Source organism: Nuphar pumila, chromosome 16, assembly GCF_984573655.1.
Source record: "Nuphar pumila chromosome 16, dmNupPumi1.hap1.1, whole genome shotgun sequence".
In the NCBI taxonomy this organism is placed as follows: Eukaryota; Viridiplantae; Streptophyta; class Magnoliopsida; order Nymphaeales; family Nymphaeaceae; genus Nuphar; species Nuphar pumila.
The window spans coordinates 7,813,599-7,837,149 of record NC_143264.1 but is presented as its reverse complement, the minus strand read 5'-3'; the positions used below and the strand labels follow the sequence as shown (position 1 = coordinate 7,837,149).

Here is a 23,551-nt window from a genome sequence, read left to right as displayed (position 1 = left end):
TCCGGCCACACATAGGCTAGGATGGTGTCGCCCGGCATGGACAACACCATCTTGGCTGTGCTGATGGGTGGTCGGAAAATGGCCAGACTTTCCTCTTTCATTTAGGTTTTTGATGTGCTGATGGCTGTGCTGATGATTTTCTGTCATCCACTGGCCGAAAAATGGCTGAGATGGTGCTTCCCTTGCTGAGCGACCCCATCTTGGCTATTTCCTGACCAGTGGCTGGCAGAAATATGGCTGAACTTGGTTTTTTTAGTCAACCAAAATCTTAAATTTTTGGGTCAGCCAAATAGGTTAAAACATGGTTTTTGGCAAACCAGGTTTTGTCCGTCATCCAAATGGCCTCATGCAGCTTTACACAATAAATCCACTCTCAAGTCTCAACGCTATTGGCCTATAAACCACTTGAATATGAAGGAACTGAAGATCATTGTTTGTTACTGAAACCATAAAAAATTGTTGAACATCCAATCTAATTAGAACACAAAATTACATATTTGTGACACTTTGCCAATACTAGAAAATCGCCCCTCCTTAAGAACGAGTTATGTACATGTGTACACCCACACATAAAACAAACTTGATGAATAAACACACACACATAGATCAAACATGATGAAAAAAGTTTATTCTAGTAATACAGATGTACATGGTTTGGATTCGGGTCGGATATAGCCAATACATTGTACACCATGAAACCTTAACTAAATAAATTCGAATTTGGATCCGTACAACAAAAAACTTATACCAAATTTGTTTTTTTATATGTAAGTGGATTTAGATTTCTGTCAAATCTGGATATTCATCGGACCAAATTCAAAAGCAAAAAATCAAAACCGAATCCACATCTAATTATAATCGAGTATAGTTTTGGCTTACCAAATCTGACTAAATGGAGTTAGATTTGGTTGGATATTAGATAAAATCCAATCCATTGGCATCCCTATCTGGTAACCTCTCTGTCTCGGATTTGGTTGTAGCTTTCCTAATTTCTCTTATACATTTATAGCACAACTAATTTAATAAATGACAATAAAACATCATAACACTTACATTGTTATTTAACAAAATATCGTGTGACATGAATACTCTTATAAATAAAAACTAGTAAATTACATTCACACTTTTTAGTAGATTTAAATTACATTCTTATGCGGTTCACTCTCAAGCCAAAATTATGCAACTCAGAGGGAAGTTTCAAGATCTCAAAAAGAAAAAATAGCAGTATAGATCAATATTTTCAACGAGTAAAGTTGATTGTTCATCAGCTTGTCATTGCCTCTCATTTTGTTTCCAAAGAAGAGATGATTATGAATTTGCTGAGATGCCTGTTGGGTGAATATGTAACATTTAAAACCTCTATTTCCACTAGATCAGATCCTATATCCCTATCTGAGTTACATAGTTTGTTGCTCAATGAAGAGGCACAAGTAAAAGATCAAGAGATTAAAGAAAATGTAAATTCTTCTACCAATGTTACTCAGTTTCAAAATCAAAGAAATCAGAATAATTATCATAATCGAAAAACTATAGAGGAAACAATAATAATTACTGTTTTAGAGGCTGGGGTAGATCCCAGGGACGGTCCCGTTATCAACAAAGATCTGAAAATTTTTAACGTTAAAATGAGGTGGACCCTCCACTGAAAAGTTTGTGGGTCAAGCATGTGACACTCTTGGCCATAGTGCCAGGCAATGTACCCAGTAAATTCTTTCAAGGTAGTCCGCAAGCATATCAAGAAAGAACCACTATCTTTAGTGACGATAGCTGGTATACAGATTCTAGACTACACACCATGTTACCCATGACCTAAGTAACCTGTCGCTGTAGTCAAAATAACAAGGCCGTGATGGTGTGTCAACAACGGGGCATGTTTGAAAATCACACTCTGGATCTTTTGTTGTTTGTGCTTCAGATTTCTCTTTCAGTTTGGATAATATCCTACATGTTCCAAAAATAACTCAGAATTTACTTTCTATGCGCAAGTTTCCATAAGATAATAATGTTTTCTTTGAATTTTATCCTAACGGTTATTATGTAAAGTATTAAGCTACGGGGAGAACTCTGATCACAGGCAAAATTAATCAAGAGTTGTATAGGATGGATCTTAATGTCAAAGGTAAAGAAGCGTTGGTTGAAGAGCAGCTCATATTGGATAATGGCATAAATGTTTTGGTCACCCTTCTTTTTGTAGAGTTAGACATATTTTAAATAAGCATGGCCTTTCTTGTGTTAACAAAACTTTGCATAGTATTTGTGTAGTGTGTCAACAAAGAAAAAGTTATAATCTTTCTTTTGCTAGCTCATCTTCTGTTATTTTTGCACCTTTAAATATGGTTTATTCTGATGTCTTGAGACTTTTCACAACTATTTCTCATGATAGATATTGTTATTATGTGCACTTTATAGATGCCTACACCATATATATATATATATATATATATATATATATATATATATATATATATATATATATATATATATATATATATATATATATATATGCTCACACACAAATATGAAGTTTTGAAAATTTTTCAAAAATTTAATGCTTTAGCAAAAAATTTTATTGGCAGAAAGATTAAGTTTTTGCACAGTGACTAGGGTGGTGAATATCGGTTTGTGTCAATTTTTTTTTATTAATGTGGTATTGGCAATCGGATTGCATGTCTTCGTACCCACGAACAAAATGATTCTGTTGAAAGAAAGTATTGTCACATCATTGATACAGACTTCTCTCTCTTGGCCTACGTGGGGTTCTGCAAAGTTATTGCTCTGTGCTTTTGCCACTGCTGTGTACTTGATCAATCATTTTCTTTCCTCTGACATATTTTTTAAGGCTCCAAAAGAGTTCTTGTTTAGTACACATTTGGATTATAAAGAATTTATAGTTTTGGGTGTACATGTTTTTCATGTTTGAGGCCTTACGGACAAAACAGACTTTATTTTAGATTTGAATTGTATGTCTTTTTGGGATATCCCAGCCAACACAATAGTAGTATAAATTCCGTTGTGCTGCTGACCCACCTATGTTGTCCTCAGCAGGGTCTCTTGACTCAACCTAACCCCCTCCCAACTAGGGGTGGCAATCGGGTCGGGTTGGCGTGTCAGCATACCTCAACCCGAACCCAACCCGTTTATTAAACGGGTCGGCTGTGGCAAACACGAACCCGACCCGTTTAATAAACGGGTAACCCGACACGACCCACCAACCCATTTAATAAATGGGTTGGGTCGGGTAAACGGGTTTTCAGGTTGGCGGGTCGGGTTGGCAAACGGGTTGGCAGACGGGTTGGTGGGTTGGCAGGTCGGGTTGGCGGGTTGACCCACCCGCCTAACCCGTTTATTAAACGGGTCAGCCGGGTTGGCGGGTTGGCATACCCCCAACCCGAACCCGACCTGTTTAATAAACGGGTTACGCGGGTCGACCCATTTATTAAACGGGTTGGCTTAAGCCCAACCCGAACCCGCCTAAGAGGCGGGTTGGCGGGACGTGTCAGAAATTGCCACCCCTACTCCCAACCCTGCCCGCCTCTCCTTTACCCTCGCCTAATCTGCTTGTTTCGCCCATTTTGTCGTCACCGGTTAGAGGAACTGGATCTAGATCCAACCCAACTCCTCGTCACCGGTTAGAGGAACTGGATCTGGATCCAACCCAACTCCAGTTCCTCTAATAGGTATACACGAACAAGGCGGAACCCACGCCACTCTGAGAAAGAGCTTTCGCTCAATCAAGTACTTAAAAAACATGTCATAACTTGGCAAACGAGATAGAAACCGTAAAAAAGAGAATCGATCGCATTGCACAGAGAAGAGAAATGTATGCTTTGAGTCGCATAGAAGATGGAACCAATTCAAACACTGCCATTGAAAGATGGCAAGATCGCGGAGAGGCCTACTTCGTTGAAGAAGTTGATATCGTCGGTTTCGAAAATGAGACAGATCTTTTGATGGATCAATTGGTACGTGAGGATCAAATGGTAAACGAAGCTCAAAAGCTTATTTCCATATCATTGGAGGGCATGGGTGGATCTGGGAAGACCATCCTCATGAGGAAAGTATACAATGATCCAAGAACAAAGACCCACTTCGATTGCACTGCTTGGATATCTGTTTGTCAGTCTTTCAATAGAAAGAGATCTCATAAAACAAATGCGAAAAGGGTTCTCCAAAGGGAGAGAGGAGATGGTATCTGAAAGCCTAGAGATGATGGATTTGATGGAGCTTGGTGGAACACTCTTCAATTACCTGAAGGGCAATGGGTATGTGATTGTTTTAGATGATGTTTGCAGTCCTGAAGTCTGGAATGATACCAAATTTGCATGGCCCAGAAACTACAAGAGAAGCACTATCATGATCACCACAAGGATGCAAAACATTCCCTTAGAGCTAGAAATGGATGGGATTTCAAGTTTTATCCACCACTTGAAACCCATACCTGAAGAAATAGCAATGGACTTGTTCACTTCTGATAAGACTTGTCCTCATGAACGGAAGTGTGCAAGCATGGTGGACACGTGTGAAGGATTGCCCCTTGCAATTGTAGCATTGGGAGGCATCATGTCAAAGAAAGAAAAGACAGCAGCAGAGTGGAAGAAGGTCCATGATAGGCTTTGGTGGCAATTCACTAGTAACCCTTCTCTTGACAGGGTAAGCTACAATGAGTTGGCATTGTATATCAAGTCATGCTTCTTATACTGTGGTGCATTCCCTGGGGATTACTTGATTAAGAGGAATAGGTTGGTCAGGCTTTGGGTACCTGAGAGATTTATAGAACTAAAGAGGGGCATGACACTTGTGGAGACAGAGGAGTACCTTATGGAGCTAATATAGAGAAGCATGCTACAGGTAGCATGGACCAATCTGGCTGGAAGAGTAAAACCAAGCAGGATTCATGATCTTATGCGCGACCTTGATATGTCAAAATCAGAGGAGGATGAATCTTGTTTGGTCTTGGAGTTGCAGATCGGAAAGCATGTTGGGAAGTTTTGATGTGTATCAATGATTGGAAGAAGCAAAGATGACATTTCATTAAAGCATTCTGTTTGTGTTTGTTGATAATGCATTGCCATCCTGCATATTTTCAAAACTTTCAAGCTTTAAATTGCTAAGGGTGTTGGACTTAGATGGATCCCACACTGAAACACTACCTAATGGGATTGAAGAGTTGTTCCTTTTGAGGTACAATCATAAGAAAGGTACAATCATAAGAACCAAGGTCAAGATACTCGGTATCTTGCGGTAAAATCCAAAACCTTCAAACATTAGATATTAGAAGGACCAACATCAAAAGCTTACCAAAAGAGATTAAAGATGAGTAGTTTGTGCCATTTATGCATGTTTGATGCTTATAGTGCTTGCATGTTGAAGCAAGTTCCAGCAGGAAGTGGCAGTTTAAGATCCCTACAAACATTGACTGGTGTAGAGGGTGAGAAAGAAATAGTTGGAGAAATTAGAAACTTGACTGAGCTCCGAAGATTTGAGATATTTGGGGTAAAGAGTGAAGACATGCAGGAACTTTTCTCATCCCTCCAAAAGATGGATCACCTCTTTAGGTTGAAGATCTATTATGAAGAGACACTTCAATTAGATTTGTTACTTACAGCTCCTCCACCACTCCTTAAAACAATGGAATTAGATGGCTACCTGGGAAAGCTATCACCTCCACTTGGATCACTTTTTTTTTGAAAGGGGGGTTAGGCAGACCCCCACCAGTTATTATTTAACGTACCACTGGGGTTTGAACCTGCAACGTCCCACCACAAGAAGACGTGCACTGACAGCTCCTACCAACCACCCGGAGCCCCCGTTGGTACCTCCACTTGGATCACTTAACAACCTTGCCAGACTAAAGAGTAACTACAGAGCAAGTGAAAATCCCTTTCTATTCCTTCTGTCATTGCCAAACATGGTATGTCTCCGGCTTGATAATGCTTATGATGGACAATAGTTTCACTGTGATTCCAATGGCTTTCAAAGGCTTATGAGGCTGACTTTCTAATTTGAAATGCTCAGAAATGGTGGTTTTGGAAGGAGCAATGCCAATGCTGATGGAACTGTATATTGATAATTGTGGGAAATTGATGGTTGTTCCCCAAGGCATGGTGCATCTCACAACCTTCAAGATTTGTTGTTCCATGGCATGTCAAGTGAATTCATGGAAAGGTTGAGAAAAGATGGAGGTGAAGATCAACATAAGGTTCAATATATTCCTAAGATCAACCAAACTTATGAGAAGGATGTGAAATGACACTTCGAGTCACTCACCTAGTGATGATGATCTTCTCTATGCCTGAAGAATTGGATCCAAAAGTCGGTAACCTTTTCAGTAATTCCCCTTCTAGATTTCTATTTTCTTTGTGTATGTACTTCAATTCCTTCGGTTGATGGTCCTTTGTATTCACTTTGGTTTTTTTGTTGGTAGTTCTTTGTATTTTCTTGTTGCAAGTCTTTTCTTCCAATTCTGTACATCAAGTTGGTTCTCTGCTTACCATAAGTTTTGCTTGTCAATTTGAGAAGGAAAAGAAAAGAACCATCAGTGCTATGTTTTCTCATCCTCTGTAACAAGGGTATCTTTGTAAAACAGGGGTGTCAGTATCAAGGCAATCATTTTTTCTTTTTTTGGAAATTAAGATGGTTAGTGATCAGTGTTGTAGTGACGAATATTTAATGATAAATCAGCCAAGATTTGGGGCCACACTTGGTAAATTGCTTTCTTTGAATTCATCCATTCACCAAACAAGGGAGTTCTTACTCTAACAAGGGAGTACACTCTGGCTGCATTCATGTTACCTGTAGTTACCTCGGCACACAGAACACACTTTGGTTTGTTCTTAGCCATCCAAAACCTATTTCGGATGCAGTTCTGATGAGATTCCTTTCATGCTGTGATGGGGTTTTGTTTCTGCTGTTTGTTGTTTGTCTTCTGTTACTACTGTATTGCTCTGGATATACATTGATCAAGATGTAAGTGTCCTGTAACCAGATATGCGACTTGTTGATGCTTTAATGAGGTATTTTTCTGTTTCCTCATATTCTAGATCTGTTTCAGACCAACTATTTGGATGTTTAATAAATTAAAGATGGCCTATTTCTGACTTGTTTCGCTGCTGTTATGGAATCCTACTAATCTTATGTTACTGATTTCATCCTCTCTTTGCAGGTTAAGGCATGTGATAATGCTTGTAGAGTGTGAAGTTCTTTATAGTGCAACATTTACCTATCTAAGAATGTGTGATTCCCAATAGTATGAATGACGCATACTCTTTCTACTGGAACTAAAATAAACAAAAAAGTTACATTATTATCAACACAGAGGCCTACACCAGCAGGCACAGGCATACAACCACATAAAGACTATATGCACATACATGCACGTCTGAACTCACAATGTAACACAGGAATTTCTCTCATTGTACTTCGACAATGAACAGGGCACAACTGTCATATTGGATAGAAACACATGAATGAGTGGAGATGTAGAGTCATAGACTTGGTATGTCTCTCTAGCTTGTTTATTGCATGAACTTAGTTGGAAATTGCACTGAGGTGCTTTCATCTGCCAATGCAGCCATTCATACTACATCAAATGCACAAGAGCTATGATCACATGCACATGTACACTTCTGATGCACTCTCTACAAATGCTTCCACTGAATGCATGCATTAAAAAGGAGAAACTTCTAGTAATGTTGCGGGCACTGCTAACAGTTTTGATACATTCACTCCCTGTTCTGATTTGAATTTTTCATCCATCAGACTTTCCATTGATCACTGCTTGTGTAAAGGAAACAAGATTTCTCATTGCCATCAGCTTGCCATCCATCCAATCATCCTATCCCTCAGTGCCTTGAACTCCTGGCACTGAGCCATCTTCATCAGTTTCCCTTTCTCTATATGCTCCCTTCCATGTCCTTCCAAATTTACTCTTGTTCCCCAGACTTCCACAATGAATTCACAGTTCAGAAATCATCAATGGATATCGGCCAGTACGGTATTGGTTTTTCAGCAAGCATAGCAACCAGAGTTGAATTCCATTATTCCACCTACAATGTGTCAGGAAGCAGCCAACTGCTTCACTTTCCAGTACCTCTCTTTGTGGAGCCCAGTCCACCATCTTCTCCCTGCATCCAACTTTCTCTAAGAACCCAGTTGGCAGCATTGCTTGCGATATGGCTCTTAACACCCGAAGAAATAGTTGCTAACTCAAGTACATGGTGCCGTGCTGAGAGGCTAACCCAGCTTCCAAATGAGAGATAAATCACTGAAACAGTACTCTGCTTGGTCAACCATCCAATGCAACTGTCATCTTTGCATGTGCCAGGATTGTGCTTGATGTGCCTTGTTAGTGGCCCTACATGGCATAGATGTGGAGCTGTTTGAAGCATAGTGTCCACAAGAGTGATTGAAGGTTGTTGGTAATCTTTATTTTCTTCTGTAAATGAGTCACTAGGATCCACTGTAGGGATGGTGCCCTTTGTAAGGTACCTAACCAAAACTTAAACCTGAAGAGCCGGGAAGTTGCATTTCCAACTAACCATGGTAGGTAGGCTGAGTTTATAATTGGTAGGTAATAAGGTATCTGACCATCCCTTTCATTATAGGTGCCCCTTAATGGAATAGACAAACACACAAGTTGGCTTTCACTTAAATTCATACAAGAAACTTTCTTAATTCATACAAGTCAATCACATCTACTGTGTCAGTGCAGTCCAAACAACTTGCACCCATGAGTTTCAATTCATTAACACCATACACATGTTCACATAAGAGACTTATCCGAGCAGTAATAATTTTTTTTCTTTTACTAAACAAAAAAAGCTGCCGATGATGCAAAGTACAACTATGCTTTCATTTAGGCATCCACCTCTACACATGATTGGATTCAACAAATAAACTCCTACAAGATCCTATAGACAAGAAGCTACACTCAACTTATTCTAAGAGTTTAACTTATAATGAGGATTCTCTAAGGCTACATCACAAGGACATGGCATACACCATTTTTATGTATCTTTTCATCAAGAGTTATATATACATAAGTTGGGATATCTTTTTGACATAGCTTGATAGTTAGTCCCGTTGAGCTCACATGTTTCTTCTGCACCCTACTGTCCATGCATACCTCCGTTTTGGGACCATAATGGATCCCCTGAATATAATCAGAATTCAGGTCCACTATCCTGGTTCAGCTCTTTATGGTCAGATACATGACTGGACTGCCACCAACTTGAGATTTTGCATTCCAGCATTGAAAGTCCAACGACATCGATCTCCTAGCATTTATTTGAATCAAAATGAGCCTTTCCATCCACTGAATCTGCCAATTCCTTTCCCAGCCAGTCGAACTGTCTTCCATCGTCATGATCTCCCCACAGAAACCTGATTCCATCTTATATTGGCTGACTTGTAATTAGTCCTCTCAATGAAACTGAACGGTGCCACAGCCACCCACCTAGGGAATGACCTTGTGAAGAGCAAGCTCAGCTCCAGCACTCCAAATGACAGATTCTCTTTTGAAATGGCATACGTTGTAGCTCGTCGTGTAGGTGGCCATCAGGGCATGTTAATGAAGAAGGAGAAACGTGCAACCAAACAGCGGAAGCTGGCGACATGCCGATGGTGGTCGGAATTCATAGAGGAGTCATCAGATATGTTACAGACACAACATCTGGGCTGGATCAGCTGTTGCACTACTGCTGCATCCAAGGCCCTGGTGGTGTTGAGGTTGAAATTAAGTTGGCACATGCGGATTGCTTCCTCGAGATCCCCGTCAAACTCATCGGAGAATTTATCAGTAGTGTAATCAAGGCAACCAAAATAATTGAAGTATCGGTTTAGGGAAGCGAGCATGACAGCATTTTGTCCTCTATGACAGCCGAAGAGGTGTCTGAATTCTTGGCATTCATGGGTTTCAACACCAACAGCAGCAGAGCCTAATATTCTATCAGTGCCACCATGAACAAGGAGCAACACTAAAACTACAACAAGGGATGTGTAGCCCATGACAGTTTATGTTGGACTATGGTTCTTATCTTAGGGAGATGACACATGCTAAGTGTATGATGTGGTCGTTTAGTGCATATGTGCTTTATATAAGCATGGGCAAACAAAAAAAATTTGTTGGGAAGTTTTCTTTGACATGGTGCGAAATTTCTTTGGCCTATGTGTTATGCATGGGGTTGGAAAAAGCTTCCTCATTGGTGGGAAATTTCCTCTGATTTGCTGCCAACTTTCTTTGCCTTTGCATGGGGTTGGAAAAAGCTTCCTCTTTGGTGGGAAATTTTATTGTGCATGTATGTGTGCCCGTTTGCGCCAGTGGTGGTGTACCTACAACCTATATCACAAATATATGAAATACCATTGATATTTTGAAATCACCATTATATTAATTTTCAATGAGGAATAAGGAAACCAACCCCAGGATCAGAGACCTAGTCGCGCTAACTAAGCCTGCTGTACTTACGTTATTATCTTTCCATGAGGAATGGAAAAATCACCATGATTTTTTTATTTATGTTTTTTCAATCTCACAACTATGTACCATGACTGTTAGTTGTACCCATTTAGGGGTACTGTCTTAATCTTAAGATTGGGGTTAACCAGATCTTGCATGACCACCTTGAGAGAGGTCAGCTCAGGGTTGTGAGGGGGGTTTGATGAGTTGTGATAGTCAGTCATAGACAACAAGAAAACAGGAACAAGAAGGGAACCGACTTGAACAGAAGGTGAGATCGAACAACATAGCCGAGGCAGAGATCAGCAATCTAGATCAAAGCTGGGTGAAATGAAAGCAACAGGTCGACAAAGAGAACCTGAACACATGATCTACAGAGAATCAAAGATGTGTCGTATTTAAATGGATAAGACGATATATAAGATAGACGAGAGGCCATAGAGAGGACATATGTTAACGCTGAGAGCTCTATAATGGTAAAGATGATACATAATACAACTGTCCTTTAACAAAATAAGAGTCCGGTTGTATAATTTGGTAATTATAGTGATTTTCATTTTCAAAACTCAGTTTGTTTTTGTGGACTTCTTCAGACACTTTAATTAGGATAATATGTGAATTCTTTCTACCGCTTAGGGTAGAGATATCAAATGTGTCTACGGAGAGACCCCCTTCAGAAAGTCATGGAGTGCTTGGCTCGTCCTTGTATTCATCTGTGGTGATATTTTTTACTTGTTTTTAAGAGATCATATAATTGCTCTCTTTAATTGTGTTTCTCAGGGGTTCGATGATTCATCATTGTTGAGGCTGGCACGGTTGAGTGCATTGTCTCACTGAGTGATGTGTTCAAGTTCTTGCTTGGCTAGTTTTTTGTTTGGTTTGTTTCGATGAGAAATGCTAGGGGATGCTGTCCCTTAACTTTTTGTTGCTCTATTCACAACTCAAAAACTTATATACAACAGATTACAAAATGATGTTTCCACTATGAAAATAAAGACTATACATAATATAGCTGCCCTTTTCACAGAATAAGAGTCCAGTTGTGGGCCCCTCATGATCTAAGGACTATACACCCGAATAGAAATAACCCACAAAGAAAAGAAATCCGTAAAATATGGTAAGGATCCATTTGACTGTTATGCAAGGCTGCCAGACGGATGGCGATGCGATGATAGTCCTTATCTCCAACATTTAGTTACGTTTCTATGGGTGTAGTATATTTCATGTGGAATTGAGGATGTCAGGTAGGGGTGTCAACGGGTCTGGTATGATATGATTCTGACCCATACCTGATCCAATAGAATCAGGGTTTGGTAACAAAGGAAGAGGTTCGATTAACTATTCAGGTTGGACTCGTGAGATCAGGTTATTAAATAGATTGTGTATGATTTATGAAATTTTACATTAAACCTAGGTCCTACCCGAGTTTCGATTAAGATCCACAAATTTTCAATATAAGAGTTTTTGCTTCCTTGCAGTGTTGGTTATTTCTTTTATGTTTTTCCAATAAACAAGCTGGCGTAAGGTATACCTGTTATACCAACCTCGTGAAAATTGGATTTCTGAAAAGAGATTTCAAGCCTAGAGGCACGTTCTTAAGATCGCTATCTTTAGAACTTCAATCGCCCCACTCCAGAAATTCCGAAGATGCGAAAAAGGGTTTTGTTACGACTGAGTTCCCAGGATACAACTAGGCTTGAACCTCAAGAGAGTCACTGCTTCGCAAGAACAGATGACCTCTCCCACACATGAACTCTGCAAGCCAAACCGAGAAGAAAGAAAGGAGAAAACTGGAGAGTCAGAGATTCTGATTCTTTTCAAAAGACGAAAATAGAAGAATTTATAGACTTTTAGAGAGGCCAAAACGTTTTGCGATAAATGAGATTAATGGCCATAAATCTGACGGTTTGAAAATAGAACAAAAAGGTACCTGAACGGTCACCCACCTTTGATTGTTAATCAAAGGCCTCCAAAACCGTCCAACAGTCACAAAGCGCCTTAAACTCAATATAAATGATATTAAAACTTTTCAAACGGCCAGATATCTCAAAACCAAAAAATAAAAACGGATATTTGCGCCTCATATGCACATCGCACCGCTGCGAGCGTGCAAAGTGCGCCATCAAAATGCCACATTGCGCCTCAAGCGCCCTTGCACACGCACGCGCGCGCGCGCGAACGACGCGAATGGCGCGTCCGTTGCTGCACGATGCGCAGCAACGTCCGCAAGCCACCCATGGACACAAGGCTTACCAAACTAAAGAATAGAGAACAAAGTTTGTATTTAAACCACTAGAAAACTGATTTCTCTTAGATATGGGACTAAACTTTTTAAAACACTTTTGGTGGAAAGAAGTCATCAATTTTAAAACTTTCCTAACAATCCCCCACTAGTTTTAAAATATATTTGGCTTGCATAGAAACTTATGCATCAGTGAGAGTGTCTGCATGACTTGAACCCCCACTATTTGAAAGAAAACCTAAATTAACCAAGGTGCTAAGTGGACTTACCTTGAACTTAGCTCCTTATATTGTTAACGGAGTTTTCAATCATACATAGGTTTCCAAAAGTTCGATTTTGTGGATTTCATGTTGGCACATTTAGAGCCTTGTGCTTTCCTGGATTCATGAGTGCTCTAGAGAATTGCCAATTCTCATAAGAAACGACTCACATTTCTACACTCATATAGGTGAGTTTGTCTAGGTGTACTGTAACACACACCTTAGCCTTAAGGCCTACAAACTCATTAAGATCTATTAGCTCAACCCTCATATTAGTTACAGCTCATGAGCACACATCAGTAATGGACTTACATAAATATGCTCAATATCTGTCATTCACCAATTCGTTTCCCATTGAACCTATGCATGTGGGATCTCCAGCGCTCTAGGTTGGGTATCCTTAGGTGATGATTTAATTGGCTTAATTCCCATTCCCCTCGATGTTTTATTGATGACATCTCTCGAAAGGCCTTTCATAAATAGATCTGCCAAATTTTGACATGACTTCACATATTTCAATGAAATAATATTGTCATCAATCATTTGTCTTATAAAACTGTGTCTTAGACTAATATGTCTAGACTTCCCATTGTATTTCATATTACCTGCTTTACATATAGCCGATTGGCTATCACAAAACATTGAAATAGCAGGTATAGGCTTCTCACCTAGTGGAATATCCACTAACATATTCTTAAGCCATTCAGCTTCTCTACAAGCAGATGCCAAAGCAATAAACTCAGATTCCATTGTAGAATGAGTTATACAGGTCTGTTTCTTAGACCCCCATGCAACTGCTTCTCCTCCAAGGGTAAAAACCCAACCACTCGTAGACTTGGAATCTTCAAAGTCAGTATTCCAACTTGCATCACTATACCCTTCAATAACAGCAGGAAACTCGGTATAATGAATTCCATAGTCTAAAGTATGCTTTAGATATCTAAGAATCCTGTTCACTGCATTCCAGTGTTGATGACCAAGATTATTAGTGTATCTACACACTTTACTCATTGCATAGGCAATGTCAAGCCTTGTGCAGTTCATTGCATACATAAGGCTACCTACAACACTGACATATTTTAATTGTTGAACACTAGCACCATCATTAGGAGTCAATTTCATATTTGGATCATATGGGGTGCATGCTGGTGAACTATTAAGATATCCATACTTTATAAGAATTTTCTCAATATAATGTGATTGACATAATACAATGTCATGTTGATTTCTTATAATTTTGATTCCTAAAATAACATCTGCAACCCCCAAGTCTTTCATACAAAACAAGGAAGATAAAAATCTTCCTTGTTTGATTTATGCATTCACTATTGTTACCCAAAATAAGCATATCATCAACATATAAACAAATAATAATAATTGAGCTACTATCTACTTTACTGTAGACACATTTGTCCGCATCATGAATTTTAAAACCATTATGCACCAGAGAACTATCAAATTTTTCATGCCATTGCTTACACTACAAGAAAAATGTTAATTAGCGACGGAAATTAGCGACGGATTTTTTCCGTCGCTACTTAGCGACAGATTAGCTAGAGATAGAATCTGTCGCTAATTTGCGACGGATTAGCGAGGAAACAACTTTTATCGCTAATCTATCGCTACTTAGCGACGGATTAGCGACTGTATTTTTTGTCGTTACTTTTTATTACAAGAACACCATTTTAGCGATGGATTTAGAGAGGGAACTCTGTCGTCGCTAATCCGTCGCTAATTAGCGACGGCGTAGCGACAGAATATATTCCGTCGCTTTTTTGTATTTTGATTTAGCGACGGCTTAGCGACGGAATGTTTCCGTCGCTAAATATCGCGTAAATCCCTAATCCCATCCCTCTTTCTCTTTTTCCTGTTTCGCTGTATTGCTCCCGCCCGCCGCCCTCTCCCTCCCGCCGCCCGTCGGCTCTCGCCACCGTCCGGCCGCCGCCGCTCGCCAGCCGCCGCTCCCCGTCCACCGCTCGCCAGCTGCCGCTCCCCGTCAACCTCCCGCCACCGCCCGGTGACGCGCAGGTAATCTTCTTCTTCTTCTTCTTCTTCTTCTTCTTCTTCTTCTTCTTCTTCTTCTTCTTCACGCTGTACGCCCCGACGATGGCCGATGAGGTTGAGCCCGGGCTATCGGCGGCGAACCTCGCCTGAGCTTGCTTGCCTCAAGCTCATGGCCTGAGGTGAGGCTTCGCCTGAGCCGGGCTTGCCTCAGGCTCATAGCCTGAGGTGAGTCCTCGCTTGAGCCAGCCTCATGCTCGAGCCATAAGGTGTGCTCGTTGAGGCCAAGGTCGAGCCCTCGCCTGGGCCAGGTTCACGTCTGAGCCTCCCCTAAGGTGAGCTCACCTCAGCCTAGCCTCCATTCCTCACTTCAGTCAGGCTTGAGGTCTTGCTCATCCACGCAACATCGCCAGCCTGTTCGATGTCCCTTGTGTGCACGTTTTCAAGATCCACAATCCTTCCATCGCCCTCACGTTGGTCCCTCAAACCTTCAAGTTGTGGGTCTTTTGCTTGGTTTGTTATTGGAATCATCAAAATCACATTTCTTCCTTAAGATTCCACATGCTTGTGTTAATTTTTTTTTCTTTTTTCCACTTTGGTGATGATCATGAATGTGTGCATCAAGCATGAAAGAATCAGATTTCTTTTTTTTTTCCTACTTTGGGCGAAAAGTTTTGTAACATTGGTGCAATTTTGAATTATACTGAAAACATGGGAGCAATTTGAAAAATTAGCCTTTAGTTTTTTCATCGAGTTCTCACTACAATTTGATGTTCAAGCTTCAAAAACAAGGTTCGGAGTGCACTTATAAATTTTCTCCCTTTTTTTTAGGGGAAGACGCTAGTTTAAAAAAATATATCATCAATGCTTCTTTTTCACTTTATTTCATCGCATTTCATCATTAGATATATCATCAACAGTTTAGTTGTTTTTTGCATTGCATAAGTGTTTGTGTTTCCCTAATTAGCTTCAATATTCATTTTAACACAGTGTTTTTTGCAGATTTCTCAACGGAACTCGCTTGTGCCCCGCCACCCGTGGTAAGTAAGTGACAAAAATAATGCAAATCGGGTAAATACCCGTGGTGAGTAAGTGATGCAAGCACATCACATGTTATTTAATTTATTGAATGTAACACTTTATTGTTCACACACTCACTTAGTTGTTGATATCTAGGACTGCTTTGTTGGAGTTCGGAGATCATGCTGAGCATGATTTTAATGTATGAGAATAGAAGTGTTCTTATTTTTGGAGTACGAAGTCCATACTATGCATGGCAGTAGTTAGTGGGATATTGAAGTGTGTTTGCTGCAGGTACATGTTTGACATTTGTTTGATATGAATTATTTCGATGTATTGCAATGTTTGATGTGATTGTATCCATGCTTACATGTAGTTACTTTCAATTTGATTATGTCTTCCATGTGAAATTGTATACTGAAAGCATTCTTCAAATGAATGTATCGTGTCATGAATAGTTTGCACATGAAAATATTAAGTTATCAATGCATGCATCATAATTCTTGTAATTGTATGACATCATATATTGCATGATAAATTTGATATTTTCTTCATCATAGCATTCTGATGGTTCTCTTTTAATTGGTTAGGATACTATTCGTAACATCATACGACAGAATGACTGCAAACCGTGAATGGATGTACCGTAGGATAGTGGACAATGAGTTATCGCATGAATATATGGATGGTGTCGATAGTTTTATTGAATTTGCAACGGCAAGTGTCAGTACGGTAGATCCCACAGGTCGGATTAGGTGTCCTTGCAAGATTTGTAAGAATAATCGATTTGTAGAACCTCATGGCGTTAGACATCACCTATACAGGAAGGGTTTTGTGAGTGATTATCAGAACTGGACGTTTCATGGAGAAGAATTTAGAAACGATTTTGATGCACGGGTGAATGTGGTGCACGATAATCCATATACGAATTTGATATTTGATGTTGCAGGAACAGAACTGGATTCTGCTATGAGTTCTAGTGATGTAAGAACTGCCGTAGATGAAGAATCACCAAACGATGCAGCTAGTAGATTTTATGATTTACTTAAAGATGCTGATGAGCCACTTTGGAACGGTTGTGAGAGTCACACTATCTTGTCTGCAGTTCTTCAACTAATGAATTTGAAGTCCGAGTATAATTTGAGTCAATCATGTTTTGACAGTTTGTGCATGATTGTGAAGAGTATGTTGCCTAAAGATGAGAAATTGCCACAAAATTTCTATCGTGCGAAAGTTATGGTCAACTTTCTAGGTATGAGTTACAAAAAGATTGATGCTTGTCCAAATCACTGCATGTTGTATTTCAAGGAGCAGGAAAACGACATATCATGCCCGTCATGTGGGCATCCTCGGTTCAAGCCAAAGACAAGAGGCAATGGTAGCACGAGATCAAAGGAAGTTTCATACAAGTCGCTCTGCTACTTTCCTATCACTCCTAGATTGCAGCGATTGTATATGTCTTCAAAGACAGCTAAACACATGAGATGGCATGCAAATAAAGTTCGACACGATGAAAACAAAATCACGCATCTTGTTGACGCTGAAGCTTGGAAGCACTTTGATCGTACTCATCAGAACTTCGCAATGGAAGTGCGAAATGTTAGACTCAATCTATGTACAGATGGATTTAATCCATTTGGGGGTAGATCAACTCCATACTCATGCTGGCCAGTATTTGTAACTCCATATAACCTTCCACCAAACTTGTGTATGAAACGTCCAAATCTTTACTTGTCTCTGTTGATCCCTGGTCCGACCTCACCTGGCCAAAATCTTGATGTATATCTAAGGCCATTGATTGATGAATTAAAAGTACTGTGGGATGACGGTGTTACCACGTATGATGCCCACAAAAAACAAAATTTCAACATGAAGGCCGTTGTTCTATGGACAATTAGTGACTTCCCTGCATATGGTATGTTATCTGGTTGGAGCACACATGGGAGGTTGGTTTGTCCGTACTGCATGGAGGATTCCAAAGCTTTTAGATTGAGGCATGGAAGGAAGCCTTGCTGGTTTGATTGTCATTGTCGATTTCTACCCAACGATCATCCGTTCCGACATCAAAAGAATGCATTTAAAGCAGGCACAACTGAAACGGAAGGTCCATCCTCAAGATTGTCTGGCATAGAGATTCTAAGAAGATTGCGATACTTTTCAGATGTATTAACAGATGCCCGCAGTCCTACATCCTTCCGTGGATTTGGGAAGGATCACAATTGAACGAAAAAATCTATTTTTTGGGAACTACCGTATTGGCCGACCCTATTGATACGACATAATTTGGATGTGATGTATATAGAGAAAAATGTGTTTGATAATGTGTTCAATACAGTAATGAATATTAAAGGAAAAACGAAGGATAATCTGAAGGCCCGTATGGATTTAAAATTAATATGTAAAAGACCAGAATTGGAACTCAAAGAGTATAATGGCAAAGTACTGAAACCAAAGGCGAAGTACGTGCTCGAACCTGATCAAATAAAACATGTATGTCAATGGTTGAGACAACTGAGATTTCCAGATGGATATGTCTCTAACATTGCTTGGGCTGTGAAGATTGACGATGGACAGTTATATGGGTTGAAGAGCCATGATTGTCATATCTTTATGCAACGATTGATACCCCTAGCATTCCATGATATGTTAGACAAACCTATATGGGGGTATTGTCTGAGTTGAGCGGATTTTTCAGAACATTGTGCGCACGGGAGGTCGTTGTATCAGATGTAAAGAATCTCGAGGACTCTGTCATCACCACTGTTTGTCTGTTAGAAAAGATATTTCCGCCAGCATTTTTCGATGTTATGGAACATTTGATCATACATCTGCCATATGAACTAAGGGTTGGTGGCCCTGTGCAATATCGATGGATGTACCCATTTGAAAGGTATATGTTTTTTTATATTTGTCTCTTTAATGACAGATATTTAAAATTTGAAATGTATATTCTTGTCAGATGTATGTTCGACCTAAAAAAAAAGGTTCGTAATAAAGCAAGAGTAGAAGGCTCTATTTGTGAGGCGTACACTTTAGAAGAGATTTCAAATTTCTCATCTATGTACTTCGAACCTCATATTTCAACACGTTACACATGCCCGCCCCGTAACGATGATGGAGAATAAGTAACTGTAGCTGACAAGCTGTCGATATTTCAACCACTTGGGCATGCATTTGGTAGTTGCCGATCAAGGCTATTGACAGATCGAGAGCAAGATGCAGCACACATCTATATTCTTTTTAATTGCTCAGCGATCGACCCATACATCGAGTAAGTATATGTATATGCAACTCAATTATAAATCCTTTTATGTTCTATATGTGGATACATGGCTCGGTAATATAAGTATTTGTGGTTTGCAGACGATTTGATCTGGAGTTGCAAAACGAAGTTTCACATCTCATTGATGCAAAAGTACAAAAAGAACGTGAAACTAAGTTTGTGGAGTGGTTGAAACAGTTGGTAAAGAAGCTAACATAAATTTTGTACTTATAAACAACACTAAGTTACTTAATTGATCGTGATCACAATCATTGTTTATGTTTGTGCGTAGGTTCGCAATGGTGATGTTAAAGATCAAGGAATATGTGATTTAGAAAATGGTCCGACCAAAGTTGTGCAATGCTACAACGGGTATATCGTAAATGGTTATCGATTCCATACAAAAGACTACGGTATAAACAAATCAACGATAAATAGTGGCGTGTGTGTCAAGGGTAGCAGCTACGGTGAAAATGAACATGATTACTACGGTGTTATAGAGGAAATAATGGAGTTTACTTACTTAGGCATGAATAACAGGGTTACAATATTCAAGTGTCATTGGTTTGATCCAACTGCAACAAGACTCGACAAAGCTTCAGGCATTATGGAGGTGAATCATAAATCCAGGTTTGGAACATATGAACCATTCATATTAGCCTCGCAAGCTCAACAAGTTTATTATACTTCATATCCGAGTATAAAAAAGTCAGATAGAAATGAATGGTGGGCAGTTTGCAATGTAAAATCCAAACTATACCCCGAGTATGATCAGTTACAGGAAGATGAGTTAGCTGAAGACATTGATTACTATCAATCAGATGATGTCTATGACTTCGCTTATGGTCACGATGTTGCGCATGATATGCATGTCATATCTCCATTGGCCGATGAAACATTCATAGAGGAATGTGATTCAAATGATGTACCAAGTGGATGGGCAAACAATGAAGAAGAAGAAGAAGAAGAAGAAGAAAGTCAAACTAGTGACGAGGAAGAATTCTCAAGCTAGTGTGCAAAATCTTATACTACAAACCTCTATTTAAATGCATTGTAATACTTGATGTGAGTTGTATTGCAATACTTGGTGTGAATGATCATAAATTTTATTTAAATGTATTGTAATACTTGATAGGAATGATTCAAATGCATTGTAATACTTGAAGTGAATGATTTCAATTATCTGAATGTATTATAATTTATGCAATTAACGAATGATTTGAATTAGTGCAATACTTGATGCCAATGATTTGAATTATTTGAATGCATTGCAATGCTTGATGTGAATGACTTGATTGCATTGTAATACTTGATGTGAATGATTTCAATTATCTGAATGTATTATAATTTATGCAACTAACGAATGATTTGAATTAGTGCAATACTTGATGCCAATGATTTGAATTATTTGAATGCATTGCAATGCTTGATGTGAATGATTCGAATGCATTGTAATACTTGATGTGAATGATTTCAATTATCTGAATGTATTATAATTTATGTAACTAACGAATGATTTGAATTAGTGCAATACTTGATGCCAATGATTTGAATTATTTGAATGCATTGCAATGCTTGATGTGAATGATTCGAATGCATTGTAATACTTGATGTGAATGATTTCAATTATCTGAATGTATTATAATTTATGCAATTAACGAATGATTTGAATTAGTGCAATACTTGATGCCAATGATTTGAATTATTTGAATGCATTGCAATGCTTGATGTGAATGACTTGATTGCATTGTAATACTTGATGTGAATGATTTCAATTATCTGAATGTATTATAATTTATACAATTAACGAATGATTTGAATTAGTGCAATACTTGATGCCAATGATTTGAATTATTTGAATGCATTGCAATGCTTGATGTGAATGACTTGATTGCATTGTAATACTTGATGTGAATGATTTCAATTATCTGAATGTATTATAATTTATGCAATTAACGAATGATTTGAATTAGTGCAATATTTGATGCCAATGATTTGAATTATTTGAATGCATTGCAATGCTTGATGTGAATGACTTGATTGCATTGTAATACTTGATGTGAATTATTTGAATGTATTGTATGACATATGTTATTTGTTAGAATATGGTTCGTGGAGGTTATAGTGGTCGCTCATCCAGTAGTAGCCAGGCTCAGCCTTCATCTTCACGGGCTCCTGTGATAGGTATATCATATAACTAATTAGATGCTTGATTAGTTCAAATGCACATTCTGAGAATTTCTAATGTATTTTTTTACAGATGATGTTGCGCCTATACACGACCCACCTACACCAGTTGATCACACAAGTCAAGAGCCAACACAGAAAACAGGGTCTTCTCTGGCTGGCACAAGAAGACTCATTCGAATAGTGTATATCGATAATCGACCGTAAGTATTTTGTTTTAAATTATTGCATATCTTTTAAATATTTTATATTGATATTTACTGTGTAACAATTCATGTGCAGCACGAGGTTTGAGCCACAAGAAGTAGTACGGGAGATTAGGAATTCACTTCTTCAACATCTACCAGGACCAGTTGCTCAATGGAAAGAATACCCAAAGGAGGTGTTAGACAGATTGTGGTCCTCATTCATGGTATACAGTTGTTCCTCATAGTTAATGTGTTTCATATTTAATTTATTTAAGCAATGTCTACTAACTTTCTGAAAATATTTGTAGGCTTCGAATCGCTTCGCAACTACGGTGGAAGAAAATGATGCAAGGAAGGTGTGCCAGAAGGTGGCTGCCAATCGATTTGCAGACATGCTGCACACTATGAAGACTGCAGCAAAAAAAGCATCTGGCGTAGTAGATGATCCATTACTGTGGAAGGGCCATGGTCCTATTACTATCAGGAGAGATTACTGGGATGAAATGTGCGATAAGTGGGCGGAAGATGCATTTAAAAATCGCTCTGCGAAGGCTTCACAAAATCGATCGAAGATGCCCGAAGCCCATCTACACACAGGTGGATCTAAGACATTTGGGAGCCACCTAAAGAAAATGGTAACTCATCAATATATAATATTAATTTTATAAGTATTGTTGCAAACTTGTGTACTAAATCTTTTGTCATTTAACTTCGCAGGAAGCAGAAAAAGGAGGCAGTGTACCATATAAGGATGTGTTTGTAGAAACACATAAACGGAAGACCACGGGAGTCTTCGTATCAGAGAAGGCGAGAACGACAACGGTATGTATTAATTCTATTAATAATCATTGCAATATATATGCAAGTTATCATAATGTTATCATTAATTATTAATGAATACTTTAAACATTATTTTGTAGGAGGCATATGAGCAATAGATGGTAGAGCGATATGGCGAAGACGCTACTCAACATCCATCATTTGATCCTACAGCATGGGTGACTGCAGTAGGTGAACCAAAAAAAGGTCGCGTGTTCGGGTTTGGGAGTAATATGAACACTTCACCAGTTATTGGTTCTTTCACTTACGGCTCACCGACTTCTTGCGCCGACATAAGCTCCAAGCAGCCGACTATTCTTTCTGGTGATGATGTACGCGAGATCATTAATGAATCACTGAATAACTACTTTCAATACACCGTCGCCCCCTTTCTCCGAAATGAGATCAAGGCCGCTGTTCAGGATAGGGGATCTTCGATTCCAGGTCCCTCTCAGGTATAATCACATATTCAGTTTTTTGACTGGCTTAGAGAACATATGAGCATGCTATATTCACATATTCAATTTTTTGACTGCCTTAGCACACATACGAGCATGATCGAATCACATATATAGTTTTTTGCCTGCCTTAAAGCACATCTGAGCATGGTAGAATCACATATAGAGTTTTTTTAGATGCCTTAGAACACATATGAACATGCTATAATCACATATTCAATTTTTTGACTGCCTTAGAACACATATGAACATGTTATATATCATTTATGATAGAATCACATATAAATTTTTTGGCTTTGCCTGCCTTAGAGCACATATGAGCATGCTATATTCACATATTCAATTTTTTTACTGCCTTAGCACACATATGAGCATGATAGAATCAAATATATATATATATATATATATATATATATATATATATATATATATAACTTTTTGTCTGCCTTAGAGCACATATGAGCATGATAGAATCACATATAAAGTTTTTTTGACTGCATTATAACACATATGAGCATGCTATAATCACATATTCAGTTTTTTGACTGCCTAAGAACACATATGAGCATATTATAATCACATATTCAGTTTTTTGACTGCCTTAGCACACATATGAGCATGCTATAATAACATATAGAGTTTTTTTACTGCCTTAGAA

The 23,551-nt window shown here is 38.8% G+C and overlaps 2 protein-coding genes across 2 annotated transcripts; one reads left to right on the top strand and one right to left on the bottom strand.

Annotated features, from left to right (window-relative positions):
* Positions 1 to 4,185: 4,185 nt before the first annotated feature.
* On the top strand, positions 4,186 to 4,833 carry LOC149812843 (disease resistance protein RPM1-like). The gene has a single exon (XM_089992308.1). It carries the CDS (start codon positions 4,186 to 4,188, stop codon positions 4,831 to 4,833), a length of 648 nt encoding a protein of 215 aa, XP_089848434.1.
* A 4,722-nt stretch (positions 4,834 to 9,555) lies between these two features.
* On the bottom strand, positions 9,556 to 10,005 carry LOC149812842 (metalloendoproteinase 2-MMP-like). The gene has a single exon (XM_089992306.1). The coding sequence runs from the start codon at positions 10,003 to 10,005 to the stop codon at positions 9,556 to 9,558; it is 450 nt and encodes a 149-aa protein (XP_089848432.1).
* Positions 10,006 to 23,551: the final 13,546 nt, after the last annotated feature.

Coding starts and splice junctions, on each gene's coding strand:
- LOC149812842 (XM_089992306.1), bottom strand. CDS start 10,005: ATGGGCTACACATCCCTTGTTGTAGTTTTAGTGTTGCTCCTTGTTCAT.
- LOC149812843 (XM_089992308.1), top strand. CDS start 4,186: ATGGTATCTGAAAGCCTAGAGATGATGGATTTGATGGAGCTTGGTGGA.